At 47.8% G+C, this 17,115-nt stretch overlaps 1 protein-coding gene across 1 annotated transcript in view; it reads right to left on the reverse strand.

Annotated features, from left to right (window-relative positions):
- pias2 (protein inhibitor of activated STAT, 2) overlaps nucleotides 1–17,115 on the reverse strand; it is a 116,606-nt gene that overhangs the window by 12,880 nt on the left and 86,611 nt on the right. The window contains exons 11-13 of the mRNA XM_052068257.1: nucleotides 11,602–11,785; nucleotides 11,328–11,440; nucleotides 11,207–11,244 (exon numbers count right to left, since the gene is read on the reverse strand). Of these exons, the coding sequence (XP_051924217.1) occupies nucleotides 11,207–11,244; nucleotides 11,328–11,440; nucleotides 11,602–11,785 (335 nt within the window). The remainder of the gene's footprint in view (nucleotides 1–11,206; nucleotides 11,245–11,327; nucleotides 11,441–11,601; nucleotides 11,786–17,115) is intronic.

Raw genomic sequence — 17,115 nt, forward strand, 5'->3', positions numbered from 1 at the left:
TCACTCTGGACCTCCACCTCCCTACCCCCATTCCCAAGGTAAAGCGCACCATATCATTCAGAAACCTCAAATCCGTTTCCCCAGCTGACTTCTCTACCTCCGTCCTCAACCACTTGTCCATACTACCTCCTTCACTGTCCCATGACCCCACTGTTCTCACCAACTACTACAACAGCACTCTCTCCTCCTGTCTTTACCAACTCGCCCCCATCAAAACCAAATATGTCTCCTTCACTCACTCAGGCCCCTGGTACACCCTAGAACTCCGCAAACTTAAAACCCGATAACGCCAGTTAGAAAGACTCTATAAAAAAATCTGGTTTAACTGTTCATCTCCTCACCTACACTGATCACCTTCAGTTATACAAGACCGCACTCAACTCCAGCTGTTCCACCTACTACTCCAACCTTATTCACACCGACTCCAACAACCAAAAGGCTCTCTTCTCCACCGTCAACAAACTCCTCAAACCCAGCGACAATATTTCAACCTCTTTCACCGTTGACAAATCCAACTCATTCCTATCCCACTTTCAATCCAAAGACGACATCCTCTACAATTCACTCACCACCTCACCTGTCCCCCCTCCCTTCCGACCAGCATCCATCACTCCAACTACTTCACCTCTCTCTGAATTCACACCTGTCTCCATAGCCAAACTCACCAATATCATTTCAACAATGAATTCCTCCACTTGCACATTGGATCCCATCCCATCTTCCTTCGTCAAGCACTGCTTTCCCACCATCTCCCACCTCGTAATGAACATTGTCAACTCCTCCCTCAACTTTGCCTATGTCCCCTCCTCACTCAAACTGGCTGCCGTAACCCCCATCATCAAAAAACACGGACTCAACCCTGATATCATGAGCAACTTTCGACCCATCTCCAACCTCCCCTTTCTGTCCAAAGTCATAGAACGTGCAGTCACATCTCAAATTAAAACCTACCTGAACAACAACCAACTTTTCGAACAATTTCAATTTGGTATTCCGCACACAACACAGCACTGAAACAGCACTCCTTAAAATCACCAATGACCTCCTCCTTGCCTCTGACTGCGGCCTACTCTCCATCCTCATCCTTCTTGACCTTACAGCTGCCTTTGACAGCATCAACCATTCCATCCTACTCTCTCGCCTACAATCCCTAAACATCACCGACAAAGTCCTTACCTGGCTACACTCATATCTCAAAGACAGGAAACAATTCATACACATAAACAACTGCTCTTCCTACACTGCCCCACTGTCCCAAGGTGTCCCCCAGGGTTCTGTGCTTGGTCCTCTTCTCTTCATTCTCTATCTTTTACCCCTCGGCCAAATCATACGTCATCATGTTCTCCAGTTCCACTGCTACGCTGATGATGTCCAATTGTACATATCCACCAAATCATTTACCCCAACAACCCACTCCACCCTGTCTAACTGTCTTTCAGATGTCAAATCCTGGTTGCAAACAAACTTCCTCACTCTTAACGGTACTAAATCTCAACTGCTTATAATCGGTCCTCGGTCCCTCACCCAAACAACCACCAACTTTACCCTCACTATAGATAACTTCACCCTGTCCCCCTCCTCTCACTGTTTCAACCTCGGTGTCCTTTTTGATAATAACCTCTCTTTCGATCAACACATCACCCAAACCACCAAAACTGCTTTCTTCCAACTCAAAAACATTTCTCGTCTCCGCCCATCACTTTCTTTCAACGCTGCTCAAACCCTCATCCACGCCTTCATCACCTCCCGCCTTGACTACTGCAATAGCATTCTCTATGGTACAACCTCCAAACTCCTCAATAAACTACAGTACATCCAGAATGCCACCGCCCGCCTACTCACCCACACCCGCACTCGTGATCACATCACCCCCATCCTTAAAAACCTCCACTGGATCCCTGTTCCCCAGCGTATTCAATTTAAACTGCTCCTACTCACCTATAAAGCTCTTCAAAATCAGGCCCCCTCCTATCTTTCCGACCTTCTTTACCAATACACTCCTTCCCGCAATCTCCGCTCCTCAAACACAAACCTCCTCGCCATCCCCGTGACCAAGCTCAAAACCTGGGGGGACCGAGCCTTCTCTGTCGCCGCCCCCACCCTCTGGAACGCTCTACCACAACACATCCGCAACTGTACTGACCTCCAATCCTTCAAATCATCCCTAAAAACTCACGCGTTCCGCTATGCTTTTAATACCTTTTAATCTCTTTTACCCATTTTTCTTTTGTTCATCTAAATGTGCTTTTGTAAATTATGTATGCTTGTTTTAAATGCAAATTTTTATCCTGTGTTTTTAAGCTCTTGTAAAGTGTCTTTGAGTGCGATGAAAAGCGCTTTCAAATAAAATGTATTATTATTATTATTATTATTATAATAGAGTTCCTAGTGCTTGTTGTATCTAAGTCAGGGGTGCCCAAACTTATTGGACCGAAGATCTACTTTTCGATCAACTAACCTCCGGGATCTGCTCTGATCACCAGCTGCAATTGCAGACTGCTGAGCGCTAATGACCTCCGGTAATGTAATCACGCGCCACCGTAAATTCAAGATTTACCTGCTTTAATTAATTTTTAAAATATCTTTTTGGGGGTGAAAATGAGACTGATAGGATGATTAGAGTGCAGTGTAATTTAACACAAAAAAATATATTACGAACATGTACAAATGTTTTTTTTTTTGTTTGTTTTTCTCCTTGACACTCCTTGGATCTACTTTGGACCTGTCTTAGATCTACAGGTAGATCAGGAGCAACGTAATGGGCACCCCTGATCTACGTCATGTGTCTTGTGGTTACACCACATTGAAGTCCCCTCCGCATATCAAGATCCCATCCACTTCCACAGCCATGACATTGAAAAAGTCTTCAAAAAAGTTCCTTTCACTCTCTGGTGGAGCATATACATTGATTAATGTGACCTTCTTGGCTTCCATCGTCCCCTTGACCACTACATACCACCCTTCTCTATTTTTTATCTCTTTGTCAATTTCAAATTCCACTGAGTTTTTCATTAATATAGCTACCTCTCTCCTATGGCATTTTTTAAATTAACTATAGTATGTATTAGTGTACCCATACCTTTTCAATTTTTCATGTTCTTGCGGCGTCAGGTGTGTTGTAAAAAAAAAAGACCTGTATCTCCTCCTTTCTTAATTTTGTCAACACCTTCCCCCTCTTTAATGGGTTGTTCATGCCATTCACATTTAATGACATCACCTTAATGTCTCTATGTTGAACTATCATTTGTCACGTCGCGTGCTCGCCAGCAGGTGGCGGGTTCTCCCGCCACCTGTTCGGCACACCTGCCCGTTATTTCGGGCTGATTACGTGCCTTTATTAGGCGACTCCGGCAGTCATCTCACTGCCGGAGAATTCCTTACCGTGCCATTGCTCTCGATTTGCTATTCTCGTCGTTCGACTATTTCTCGCTGCCCTATTGCCTTACGGCCTCAATCATTCGCGTACTTCTTATAGTGATCAGATTGTTATCTCGGTTGTTCCTCGCCCTTTATCGTTTCGCGAGCGTTTTCAGTTGTCTTCCTTATTTTTTCCTGGTCCTTGTTTGACCAGCGTTTTCTGTTACCGTTTTCCCTGTTCGGGCTCCTTTTGTTCTTTATTAAAAACCCCTTTGTTCTCACAAGATCTTTTCGTTGTCTGCTTCTCCGGGGATCCACCTCTCTCTTTTTCTGTTGTGCACGAGGCGATTCCTCATCGCCTCGGGCTCAACGTGACAGAATTCTCCGGCCCCCATGGATCCCGCAGACGCCGAAAAGATCTTGTCCGCTCTTGCTCGACAAGAGCGGCAAATGAGTCAGCACCGCCAAGCCCTTACGGAACTCAACGGCGCGGTCTCCATGCTGGCTCATCGGTTCGATGATCCCGAACCTCGCCTTATTCGGGTGGAGGAACGAAGACCACCTTCCGGGCTTCGTCCTACCACCCCGGAGGCTCCCTCCTCGTACCCTACTATGTCGAGGGAGCCCTCGCTTCCACACCCCCCTCGCTACGGGGGTGAACACGGGCAGTGTGGACACTTCCTACACAATTGCTCGCTAATATTTGACCAACAGCCGTCCGCCTACGCTACTGACGCCGCCAAGGTGGCCTATATCATGAGTCTCTTGACAGGTCCGGCGGCATCGTGGGCAATCGCGACCAGCGACGCAAAGCCGAATCTCCGCACCTCCTATTCTGACTTCGTGGCAGCCTTCCGTCGGGTGTTCCACCATCCCGTGCGGGGCAGAGAGGCGGAGGGGCGGCTGCTCGCCCTGCAGCAGGGCAGGCGTTCGGTCGCTGACTACTCCATCGAGTTCCGGATCCTGGCCGCGCAGAGCGGGTACGGCGATCGGGCCCTGTGTGGACTGTTTCGCCGGGGTCTCAACACTCAGCTCAAGGACGAGCTGGCTACTCGCGATCACAGCACGGACTTGGAGGAGCTGATCGACCTCTCGCTCCTTATGGACAATCGCCTGAGGGAACGGGGTCGGGAGCGAGGAGGTGATCGGTACCCGTCTCGACGTCTCCCGTACCGTGAGGAATATCGGGGGCACGGCGAGCACTCCCGGGGCCGGGAGACAGCATCCGCGGAGGAGCCGATGCAGTTGGGCGGCAAAGACGGTGGCGCGGAGGAAGGAAGGCGCCGTCGCCGGGACCATGCTACACCTGACGGCGCACCACCACCCTCCCGCGCCACAACCAGCTATCCGGGATCGTCTTTCCACGCTCCTCCCGATTACTGTGAGTCACGACCTCGCGCGTCACCCTCCGAGTCTAGGCGAGTCGATAAGCGACCAGGACACCCTAATAGACTCGAGCTCGAGGCGGAGGTATTCGGCGAGTCCCGGTCAAGACGGGTTCGGGCCCTGGTGGATTCGGGAGCAGATGATTGTTTAATGGACACTAATCTCGCGTCCGAACTGGGGTGCTTTTTAGAGGAGTTGGTCGTGGCGAAGCGGGTGCGTGATCTGGATGGGCGCCTCCTGGCGGTGGTAACGCATCGAACGGAGCCGTTAAAGCTTTCACTATCCGGTAATCATATTGAGCATCGTCGTTTTTATGTTATGCGGTCCCGGAACGCCCCGATCATCCTCGGTTTACCCTGGCTCCAGACGCATAACCCGGTGATCTCATGGGCGCGCCCCGCTATCGATAGCTGGAGCCCTTATTGTTACCAGCACTGCCTGCAGTCAGCCGTCGGGAGGCACGAACGCGTCACGCCCCCCGAGGAGATCTGCCTTGACGGAGTGCCGGAGTGCTATCGGGACCTTGGGGAGGTCTTTAGCGAGGATCGCGCGCGCTCCTTGCCCCCACAACGCCCCTACGATTGCGCGATAGACCTGCAGGCGGGCGCTCCGTTGCCAACCTCGCGTCTGTATCAGGTATCCCATCCCGAGCGTGAGGCGTTAACGGAGTATATTAACAGCTCGCTCGCTGCAGGCCTCATCAGACCATCACGCTCACCGTTAGGGGCGGGTTTCTTCTTCGTAGGGAAGAAGGATAAGTCCCTACGACCCTGCGTAGACTATCGTGGACTAAATGAAATTACAATTAAAAATAGATACCCGCTACCCTTGTTGGACTCCGCCTTCGCCCCATTGCAATCAGCCACCATATTCTCAAAATTAGACTTACGCAGCGCGTACCACTTGGTTCGCATCCGAGAGGGCGACGAGTGGAAAACCGCGTTTAAGACCCCCCTGGGCCATTTCGAATATCTCGTCATGCCTTTTGGCCTCACAAACGCACCTGCCGTCTTCCAAAACCTCATTAATGACGTGCTCCGGGACATGATCAACATCTTCTGTTTTGTTTATCTTGACGACATTTTAATTTTTTCTCGTTCTCTGCATGAGCACCAGCAACATGTTCGGCTGGTGCTACAACGTTTGCTCGAGAACCGGCTCTTCGTCAAGGCAGAAAAGTGTGAGTTCCATGTTCCCGTCATCTCCTTCCTGGGGTTCATTATAGAACAGGGCAAGCTACGGGCGGACCCCATTAAGACGCGTGCGGTCACTAACTGGCCGGTCCCGTCCAACCGCAAGGAACTGCAGCGTTTCTTGGGGTTCGCCAACTTCTATAGACGCTTTATCCGGGGTTACAGCCAGATGGCGCTTCCCCTAACCCGCCTTACCTCGGTCAAAATCCCTTTTAAGTGGGACCCTGCCGCGGATGCGGCGTTCGCGCGTCTTAAGGCGGCGTTCACTAGTCCCCCGGTTCTACAACATCCTGACCCTGACCACCCGTTCGTCGTAGAGGTGGACGCCTCGGATTCAGGGGTGGGTGCGGTGCTGTCCCAACGCTCCCCAGTCGACCAGAAGCTGCACCCCTGCGCCTTCTTCTCCCGCCGACTCAGTGCCGCCGAGTCCAACTACGACGTGGGCAACCGGGAACTGTTGGCTGTGGTAACCGCCTTACAGGAGTGGCGGCACTGGCTCGAGGGGGCTAAGGAACCCTTTACTGTTTACACCGACCATAAGAACCTTGCATATCTCCGCTCCGCAAAAAGACTTAACGCCCGTCAGGCCCGGTGGGCCCTCTTCCTCACCAGGTTCGACTTCGTCCTCACCTACTCCCCCGGGTCTAAGAACACTAAGCCTGACGCCCTTTCCCGGCTCCACGAACCTGCGGGGTGGGACCATTCCCCGGAGACCATCCTCCCGACCCAGTGCATAGTGGGGGCCGTCCAGTGGGAGGTTGAACAGCGGGTCCAGTCCGCCCTGGTGGGGGTGCAGGTGCCGGCAGGGTGCCCAGCGGGGAGGCTGTTCGTGCCTCCTGCCCTTCGTTCAGAGGTCCTGCAGTGGGGTCACGGATCCAAGGTGGCGTGTCATCCCGGGGTGAACCGGACTGTGCAGCTCGTCGCCCAGCGTTTCTGGTGGCCGGAGCTCCGCCACGACGCGACGGAGTTCGTCAAGGCCTGCACCTCCTGCGCCTGCGGCAAGTCGTCACACCAACCTCCGGCAGGACTGCTCCAGCCGCTGCCCATTCCTCCCCGCCCGTGGTCTCACATCGCCGTGGACTTCGTCACGGGCCTACCGCCTTCCCGGGGCCGGACGGTCGTGCTCACGATCGTGGACCGCTTCTCCAAGGCCGCTCACTTTGTGCCCTTGTCCAGGTTGCCGTCGGCGCTGGAGACCGCCAACCTCCTCATCCAGCACGTCTTCCGTCTCCACGGCATTCCGGCGGACATCGTATCGGATCGGGGGCCCCAGTTTGTGTCCCGCGTCTGGAAGCGGTTCTGCCGGTCCCTCGGAGCTACGGCCAGCCTGACCTCGGGATACCACCCTCAGTCCAATGGGCAGGCTGAGCGCGCCAACCAGGATCTGGGGGCGGCCCTCCGCTGTGTTTGTCTCCACCGTCCGGCATCCTGGGCCGACCACCTGCCCTGGGTGGAATACGCCCACAACACTCTCGTCTCCTCCGCTACAGGCAGGTCGCCGTTCATGACGGCCTACGGCTACCAGCCACCGCTGTTCCCATCCCAGGAGGGGCTGGTGGAGGTCCCTTCCGTGCAGCGCCACCTTAAGCGGGCCCATCACGTGTGGAGGGAGGCCCGGGCTGCGTTGTCCCGCACTGCGTCCCGGAACCGGCGGATCGCTGATCGTCGTCGGCGCCCGGCGCCCTCATATGCGGTGGGAGAGAAGGTGTGGCTGGCTACGAGGGATCTTCGCCTGGCCGGCTCGTCTGCCAAACTGGGGCCCCGATTCGCTGGCCCGTTTGAGGTCGAGGCCGTCATCAGCCCCGTCGCGGTCAGGCTCCGGCTGCCGGCCTCCATGAAGGTCCACCCCGTGTTCCACGTCTCCCTGCTCAAGCCTGTGTCTTCCAGCGCCTTGGCGCCCCCTCCCGCTCCGCCGCCGCCCCCGCGGGTGGTCGACGGGGACCCGGTGTACACGGTTCGTGCCATCCTGGACTCTCGGCGCAGGGGCAAGGGCTTCCAGTACCTGGTCGATTGGGAGGGCTACGGGCCGGAGGAGCGGCAATGGGTGCCTCGCTCCTGGATCCTTGACCCGTCCCTTCTGCGCGATTTCCACACTGCTCATCCGTCCAAACCGGGTAGTCCGCCGGGAGGCGTCCATTGAGGGGGGGGTACTATCACGTCGCGTGCTCGCCAGCAGGTGGCGGGTTCTCCCGCCACCTGTTCGGCACACCTGCCCGTTATTTCGGGCTGATTACGTGCCTTTATTAGGCGACTCCGGCAGTCATCTCACTGCCGGAGAATTCCTTACCGTGCCATTGCTCTCGATTTGCTATTCTCGTCGTTCGACTATTTCTCGCTGCCCTATTGCCTTACGGCCTCAATCATTCGCGTACTTCTTATAGTGATCAGATTGTTATCTCGGTTGTTCCTCGCCCTTTATCGTTTCGCGAGCGTTTTCAGTTGTCTTCCTTATTTTTTCCTGGTCCTTGTTTGACCAGCGTTTTCTGTTACCGTTTTCCCTGTTCGGGCTCCTTTTGTTCTTTATTAAAAACCCCTTTGTTCTCACAAGATCTTTTCGTTGTCTGCTTCTCCGGGGATCCACCTCTCTCTTTTTCTGTTGTGCACGAGGCGATTCCTCATCGCCTCGGGCTCAACGTGACATCATTCTTCTTGGAATATCCTGTATTTACCCACATGTCACAGATCGCAACATACAGTATACTAAACACTGTAACCGTAAAACATAAAAAATTGTCATCATCAATCAAAAATTGAACTTCTAAAGCATTTAGGGATTCCCTTTTCATATCCCCTTTCCCCTGTTGGTGGGTGGGGGGTAAAGCCTCTCCTAGTGAGAGGGCCCCCCTAGTGGCAGAGATCAGCTCCAGTGCTGATCTCCCAAGCTCACTGCAAAAGTCCAACAATTCAGTTCAAGAGCTCCCGGCCAGAGCTTTGTAAATTTCTTAACATTCTTTAACCTTCTTCAGTGGATTGTTTTGGGAAAAGAAACCCTGCCTATCAATCACATTACATTGCTCTATATACCCTTCGTTTACACCCGAACATTCAGAACCTGTCAACAGATTTCTAATTATTGCGACTCAAAGTTAATCCCCCCTTCAAAAACTTTTAACAGCATCCCCACATAGAATTTGTTCTTTACTGACCAACCGTAGAACTACGAAAATTAAAGAAAGTTATGTGGATTCCAAAAGTCCTTTGAGAACAACTGCATTCCTGTCGGAGTTCTTTGTTCCACTGCTTTTGTCCTTCATTCTCCTCGTGTCATCCAAATTTTCTCACATTTATCTCTTGGTCTTCATCCACTTGCACATACCTCCAGTCTCTGTTGTGTCGTCGAGTTCTCTTATCCAAGGCTTGGCACCGGCCACCCTCTCATCCACATCGCCTCCGCCGCCTCCTGAGTGTTGTTGTATATTTTCACTCCTTCAGTCCAGACAGTGTGTCCATCGGGGATTGGAACCTAATTCCCTTCTCCTTTAGAATTTTTTTAAGTCCGTCATACTCTCGACGTTTAGCCATCACGTTTGTCGCGTAGTCGTGGTCAAAGGTCACTCTATTTCCCTCCACTTGAAGCGGCGTTCACCAGGCCGTCTTGAGTACGTTTTCTTTGAGGTTGAATCTCAGGAAGTTTACTATCATCGCTCGTGGTGGTTTGTTCAATAATGGTTTTGGAGCGAGCGCTCTGTGCGCCCTTGTATCTCCAGTTGAATATCTTCTGAGATTCCCAGCTCTTTATGGATAAGTTTATCAACATAGTCGGTTGTGGAGTCTCCCTCGACCCCCTCTTTTAGTCCCCAAATTCGAATGTTGTTCCTCCTCGACCTTCCTTCCAAGTCGGCCACTTTCTGTTGGAACTTCCTTTGTTATTCGAGTCAGACAGTGAGAATTTCCTTTACCTCTGTACTCCATTCCTCCACCTCACCTGCTCTTTCTTCCAGCATCTCAATATCCTTCCTTTGCACCCGGATGTCAGCGTTCACGGATTCAAGCTTTCTATTAGTTTCTCCCGCAGGTTTTCAAGTCCTTGTTTCATCTCCCCTCCATTTGTTTGACGATTCTGTTCAACTTGACGTCTAAATGGTGTTGTCCTGGACACGGGACTTATGGCTCTTATTTCTCCGAGTCCGCTCTGTAGATTAGCCTACAATGCCGACGCCCAGCCAGGTTGATTGTCGATGTCGCGAGCTAATGCTATCTTAGCATTAGCCGCTAACGCCGATCCCCCTTCATCTTCGTTGTGTGTATTTTCAGTCTGTTTCTCGCTCTTCTTCTTCTTCTCCTTTCCCTTTCCAGATAGAGCTTTGTTCATATCCATCTTATCCTATGTTTGGGTCGCAGCCTCTGTTCTTTTGTCGTTTTTTTTCTCTGTTTTTTGCTCTAACGGGGGAGCACCACGCGTTTGCAGCTTACCCTCTCGTCATACCGGAAGTCTCTCGAGATTCTTTTGCAACATCCTGGATGAGTCGTAGTCACACTCATGCAGTAATTTTCGCTGGTGGACACTCCAGTTTTATTCATTTGAGATAATGGTTCCGACAGTGGTTTGCTATAGTCCCAGAGTCTTGGAAATGGCTTTTTCCTTTTCCGGGCTGATAGATTTAAATCACTTTTTTTTTCTAATTTCTTCTCAAATTTCTTTGGATCATGGCATGATGCGTTTGTTTCCTGAGATATTGTACCCGACGTAACTTTTAATGACAGGTTCTGTTCACATGATTTCTTGAGTCAGCAAATGTGGTGTTAGGGCGTTGCCTGGGAAAATGAACTCAGTTTTCCCAAAACTGTTGTTAATTACAGCTACTTTGTGATTTAACAAGGCGGGCCAATTACTTTTTCCACATACGGCCAGATAGTTTTAATTTTTTTTTTTTTGTGCATTAATTATATTGGCATGAAGAAACTGCATTTTATATTTGTTTGGGTTGTCTGTTTGTGTTATTAAAATTAGTTTGATGAACTGAAAAATTTGTATGTGATAAAGATGCTTATTGCAATATAAATCAGTGATGCACGTAATGGTCTCATCCAAAATATACTGGGTTTTATGTGTTGATTTGATACTACAAAACTACTGGTATACTCTAAAATGGTTCAATGATTTTGTTGTTTACGATGATACTAATGCAGCGTGTTATACCGGAGACAAATTCCTTGTGTGTTCTACATACTTGGCCAATAAAGATGATTCTGATTCTGATTCTGATTTTGAAACAAACGTTCTGTAAGTTATTTGTGACTATTGCAGTAGACATGTGACATTAATATACCTGGGGATCCGCTTGAATTAAAGAAAACAAATCCAGGCCTACACAAAAGAGACAAAATAATGAGATTATTTTCGGTTTCACACCACAGACAATGCAAACAACCCAGAAATCATAGACTCACCCTGCATTTCTTTGGGGATGGTGGTAAAGGTTGAAGGGTGGAAGGGGACTGCATAATCAGCAAGTGTAGAGGTCAGATATGATGGGTCCAAGGTCTGAACAGGTGACATGTGTCTATTGGAAGGTTGATAGGTCAATACTCCGAGAGGATAGAGCCAGAATTTTTTATTTAGTATCAAGAATAAAGAAGTGAATTGAAACAAGATGAACATTACAATTACATCAAAATATCATAATTAATATATTTAGGGGTATTATTTCGTGTTGTAACAAACCTCTTTGCATGCATGTCCTCATTTTTTGCAATGTACACGCAGTGTTTCTTTAGAGGAGGATCTGTGCTCTCTTTTTCATCATCGTCGGAGGAGGAACTCTCCAGAGTCAAATCAATAACATCTGCCTTCTTGGATGGGCAAAGCTCAGCAGAATGTGGAACCAGCATAGATTGTCGCAAAGGAGCTGAACATAAAAACAACAGCAACCCACGTCAGAATTTTTCTCTTTTATGTGCGTCTTTAAAACTTTGACATAGGTGGGACCCAAAAGTGGGGTTGGTCACATCTTGGCTGGATTATCAACAGCTCGTCGTGAAAATAAAATACTGTGGCTCTTAGTTCTACAACGGTGCTAAACAGTGCAGAATGAACTCGCCTTTGCAGCACTGTGTAAATATACTTACTGCATACCTAATGTTATTTATTTGTCAGTCAGGAACAGCCATTTACAGTGAAGATACAAAGTCTACATACTTCTGTTTGAATGTCAGCGTGTTTGTGATAGAAACAAAATGTGGACAATTTTTTGACTTTTTATTTTAACACACTTGAACTTGTTTAGCATAACTGTTACAGTTTTTTTTTATAATACCACTGATAACTTTAGTTCTGCTTAATACTTTGCACATTGTCTCACGGTTGTCACTGGGTGGTGTCGCCGCACAACGGTTCACTTACATTACGGAATGCCCATCCATACTTATTTGTCATGTCCTTGTTTATGATGATACTAGTGCAGCGTGTTCTACCAGAGACAAACTCCTTGTGTGTTCTACATATTTGGCCAGTAAAGATGATTCTGATTCTGATTGAGTACAGATGGACCATCTGTGTTGTTTTAGAGCAGGGGTGCCCAACCAGTCGACCACGGGCTGATCCCAGCCGACCTACTATTTTCACCATGAGTGGGAGCAATATTATTTTTTTTTGAATTCTCATTCTAAGCTTGTTTGTTGGATTTGAAATGCAACAGTGTTATTGGTGAAGGAAGCGAATCTGGAGCGGCATTTCAAAATGGTACACAGGAGCAATGAGACGGATTTCCCTGCAAAAACACTTCTATGTGACACAAAAGTGCAGGATTTGAAAGCCCAGCTTGCAGCAAGGCAGTCTATCTTCACAAAAACAAAGATGCAGAGTAACTAACTACGAAAAGCTAGCCTCCTCCTCCGAGTGCCAGGTCTCTCACGAAGGTAGGAAGTGATTCCTTTTTTCAAACAGAGATCTACCTGTTTTGTATCTTGTTTATTTTTCTGTTTGGTTTATTAAGGTGAATAATAATAATAATAATAATAATAATAATACATTTTATTTATAAGCGCCTTTCAAGACACCCAAGGACACTTTACAATAACAAAAAACACAAAAAAATACGGGTTGAGCAGCGGCAGCCAAAACGTGTCAGCGTTCACTCAACCCGAAGGTCAGAAAGAAACCACAGGGGAGGGAGAGAGGGAAAAAAACCCCACACTCGAACTACCCTCATGTTGAGGATAATTTGAGTGAGCCAAATCCATGATTTCAGTCAGTAATTGAACACGGATTCCAGTTTTCTCCAAGTTGTTGACCATCCTGCTGTGAAACCCACAACAGTATGTGGTTGACCACAGTCTGAGTCTGAGTGTTGGACATCAGCGTTATGCCATCTTTAGACCGGCAGCCTCGTCCAATCGAGCCGCTGCCGTCGGTTGAATTTTCGATAGATCAGGAAACTGCTCACACCAAACAGCAGCATACCTGTTATCGGAAGGCCGAAATTATGGCTGTTTCTCATCCTGCAGAATAGTGTGTGTGTGTGTGTGGGGGCGGGGGGGTCATGTTGACACTGGACTGTTCAATCTCCGAAAGTCGGCTCCTTGAAAAATAGCCCTTGGGACAAAAAAGGTTGGGCAGGGGATTTCAGAGCATCCCCTCCCAATTCGTCCATCCATTTTTTAATCCACTTCATCCTTTCAAGGGTCCCGGGCATGCTGGGGCCTATCCCAGCTGTCTTTGGGAAGGAGGCAGGAGACACAACGAACTGGTTACCAGGCTCACATAGACAACCATTCACACTCACAATCCCACTTACGACAATTTTGAGAGTTGCGTTAACCAGCCATGCATGTTTTTGGAATGTGGGAGGAAACCGGAGTACCCGGAGAAAACCAACACAGGCACGGGGATAACATGCAAATTCCACAGAGGAAGGTCGGAGCCAGAATCGAACCCAGCACCTCTACACTGTGAGGCGGACATGCGAACCAGTCGACCACTGTGCAGCCTAGCTATTTTATCATCTATGAATTTTAAAGAAATCCTTTTTGGTTTTTACCCAACATTTGAGTATCACTCTGCTTCTTAACAGTTCAATATTTTCCATGTGTTTATATACCTCCCAAATTTAAGTCAGAATTTATCTGATTTTAACAGCTTCCCTACATCATTCATCGTAAATATAATGAAACAATAACAATTGTATGTGATTTTAACTTACGTGTTGACAATAAATCAGAGTTCTTGAAATCAGATTTTATAAACAGTCTTTTTAAATGAATTTTATCCAACATATTTCACAATTGATCTACTTGAAAGGGCAAACCCTCAACTTAGTTATCACCTCAGGCCTGCCAATTGAAGTTCTTTACAATTACAGACCGGTGACCAATGGGCTATTTTTCAGTTAGACTTTTGTGACAGTTGTTTTAAATCAGTTAAATGATTTTATGACAGGTCATAATATACAATATGTGAAAAATCTATCTGATTGTCTTATAAATCAAAGATGGCCCTGATTAAGGTTTTACATTATATCAGACTGAATATGGATAAGAGTGTGCTCTGTGTCCTGATCTTACTGGATCTAAGCATACCATTTGACACAGCAGACCACAAGTACAGTATTTTCACAACTATAAGGCGCCATTAAAAGTCTTAAATGTTCTCCAAAATGGACAGGACGCCTTATGATGGGGAGCGTCTTGTGTATGCGCTGAGTTCCAAAATCTGACTGACAGCCGACACGCTGTTTATATAGAGAAAAGGCGGAAGTGACTGTGGACAGGCATGCAGCAAAGAAGTCGGCCAATCAGGGAAGGGTGGGCGTGTATATATACATATATGGAGAGGGAGAGAGAGAAGACAATGAATGATCGATGGCAAATACAACTTTACAAAGAGTGAGAGGCAGCGCTGCGCGAGTTACGCCACAATTTGCGAATGGATTGTGGCTGCTTGGACAAACGTGTCTGCTTGCACTGTTGTTCGAGTTTTTGGCAAAGCCGGCACATTTCTGTGGAGCCACATGGCAATGAGAGTGACTCTGACAACGAGAGGGAACACGGCGTTTTTGATGGATTACCGGTACATGCACAATTGTTCGATTCTGATACAGAGGATGAGGACTTCGGATTTCTGGTTGATGATTTATCGAAAAATGTGAGTACATTGTACGATGGCTAAATAAAATACAACGGAACTCAGTTTTGCTTCCGTTGCCTTTTTAAAATCGTGTTTTTAGCTTGTATCTGTATGTCTTGGCATGCTACCGTATGCTTCAAGCTAACGTGTTTTTAGCGTGCGCGCATGCATGCCGTATGTTTAAGCTGGCGTATGTTATACCACTTTAAAACTGTGGCAAATAATACAGTGCGTTTTGTCTATGTGTAAAATACAGAAATAGCACCCATTAATGAGACTGCGCCCAACCATATGTTGCGGCGAATGGTCGTGAAAATACGGTAGTTTAAACAGGCTGCACAATACGATCGGTCTCTCAGGCACTGTTTTAAGTCCTACTTCACCGGCAGAGAATTTGATGCCACCCTGTGTGAACCCTGCTCTCCGGAAGGACACGGCATGGACCGTGGTGTTGTGCAGGGTTCAATTTTAGGAGATACGGTTTTGTTTTCATGTTATATTGGTGATCACCAGATAACCTTTTTAACCCGTATTTTAGATATTAAGTCAGCAAGTTTTCTAAAGCTCAACCAGGACAAAACTGAAGTTGTAATTATTGGTCCTGTAATAGGAGAGAGAAATGTTTACCTAAATTAAAAACAATATGTTTTAATCCTTCAAAACTTAACAAATGTGCGTTATTTCAGACTCCGAGCCAAATTTATTCCATTGTTTTATTAAGGATCCTATAAAAACCTAATATTACAATTTCAAAACTCTAGCTAGATCCTCCCGTTTCTTGCCAATTAAATCACAAAAAATCTCAGTCATGCTTTTATTTCTAAGTCTACAGATTGCTGTAATGCTCACCTTCTGGTATTCCCAAGAAAAAAATATCCACTCTTCCACTTTGACAGAATTCAGCAGCTGACCACGACCAGAAAGACGAGCATATTACACAGATTCTGAAATCGTTGCATTGCTTCCCTGTATATTTTGGGATCGATTCTAAGGTTTCATTTATTGATTTCTAAACCTCTTAATGGTGTGGATCCTTCTTATTTAAAGAAAATGTTTATACCATATCGACCCTCGCGGGCGCTGAGGTCCTTTGACACTGGCCTTTTAAGAATAACAGAGTTAGAACCAAAACCCAGAATGAGGGAGCTTTATATGGCCGACATTTGTAGAGGACCTCAGTGCCGTAGAGAACGATGATATTTTTAAAAGGAGGCTCATGACTCAAATTTTTAGTTGAGCGTCGGATTATTATATTTTATTCCATAACTTACACCTCTTCTAATTTTCGCCTTGAGATATTTGTATCTTGTTTTAACTCCAGCGTCTCTTACTGTGGGCCATTCACATTGGGACCTGTTTTTCACTCTGGCTTTCGGGATGCTGCCTTGGGGGAGGACCTGGCTCGGCTGATGGATGATTCCACCTGCAAGGGTTAGCTCGCCCCTGTGGAGGGGTGCCTACGGCTGGAAGCTGGGCTTGGTTTGTGGTGGAGACATCAACCTCTTCCCCTGCCCGGCGCCTCAGTTCTGCGGACCAGACATTAATAGAAGTACCAAGAACTAAACGGAGGCTCAGAGGGGATCTAGCCTTTTCCGTTGCAGGTCCCTCTCTCTGGAATGACCTCCCACTGAAACTTCACACTGGATGAATACACAGACACTGTAACATCAGTTTCTGTGAGGACATGTGAACCAACGAAGTCCTTCCGCTCCTTCAACAATAACAAGCCATGGTTCACTCCCAAACTCAGGCAACTTAGAAAAGACAAAGAGGCCGCATTTAGAAGTGGAGATCGGGTACTGTACAAACACGCCCAAAACCAATTGAAAAAGGGAATTAACATCGCGAAGAGTAGCTATGAAGAGAGGCTGAAAAAACAGGTATATGGTAACGACTCTGTATCTGTGTGGAATGGCCTGAAAGCAATCACAAACTATTGAATGCCATCCCTCAGAACATTGAACAATAAGGGTCTGGCTGATGAACGACCATGTTTTTCTGCCGATTTGAAAAGGACACTCCCATTTCCCACATACACCCACCTCTACCAGAAACTACTCTATCCAGGCTCCCCCATTAAACGCCTTGTGCTGAACCACCGAAAGAACGTCACCG

The sequence above is a fragment of the Hippocampus zosterae genome, chromosome 6 (genome assembly GCF_025434085.1).
Source record: "Hippocampus zosterae strain Florida chromosome 6, ASM2543408v3, whole genome shotgun sequence".
Taxonomy (NCBI): Eukaryota; Metazoa; Chordata; class Actinopteri; order Syngnathiformes; family Syngnathidae; genus Hippocampus; species Hippocampus zosterae.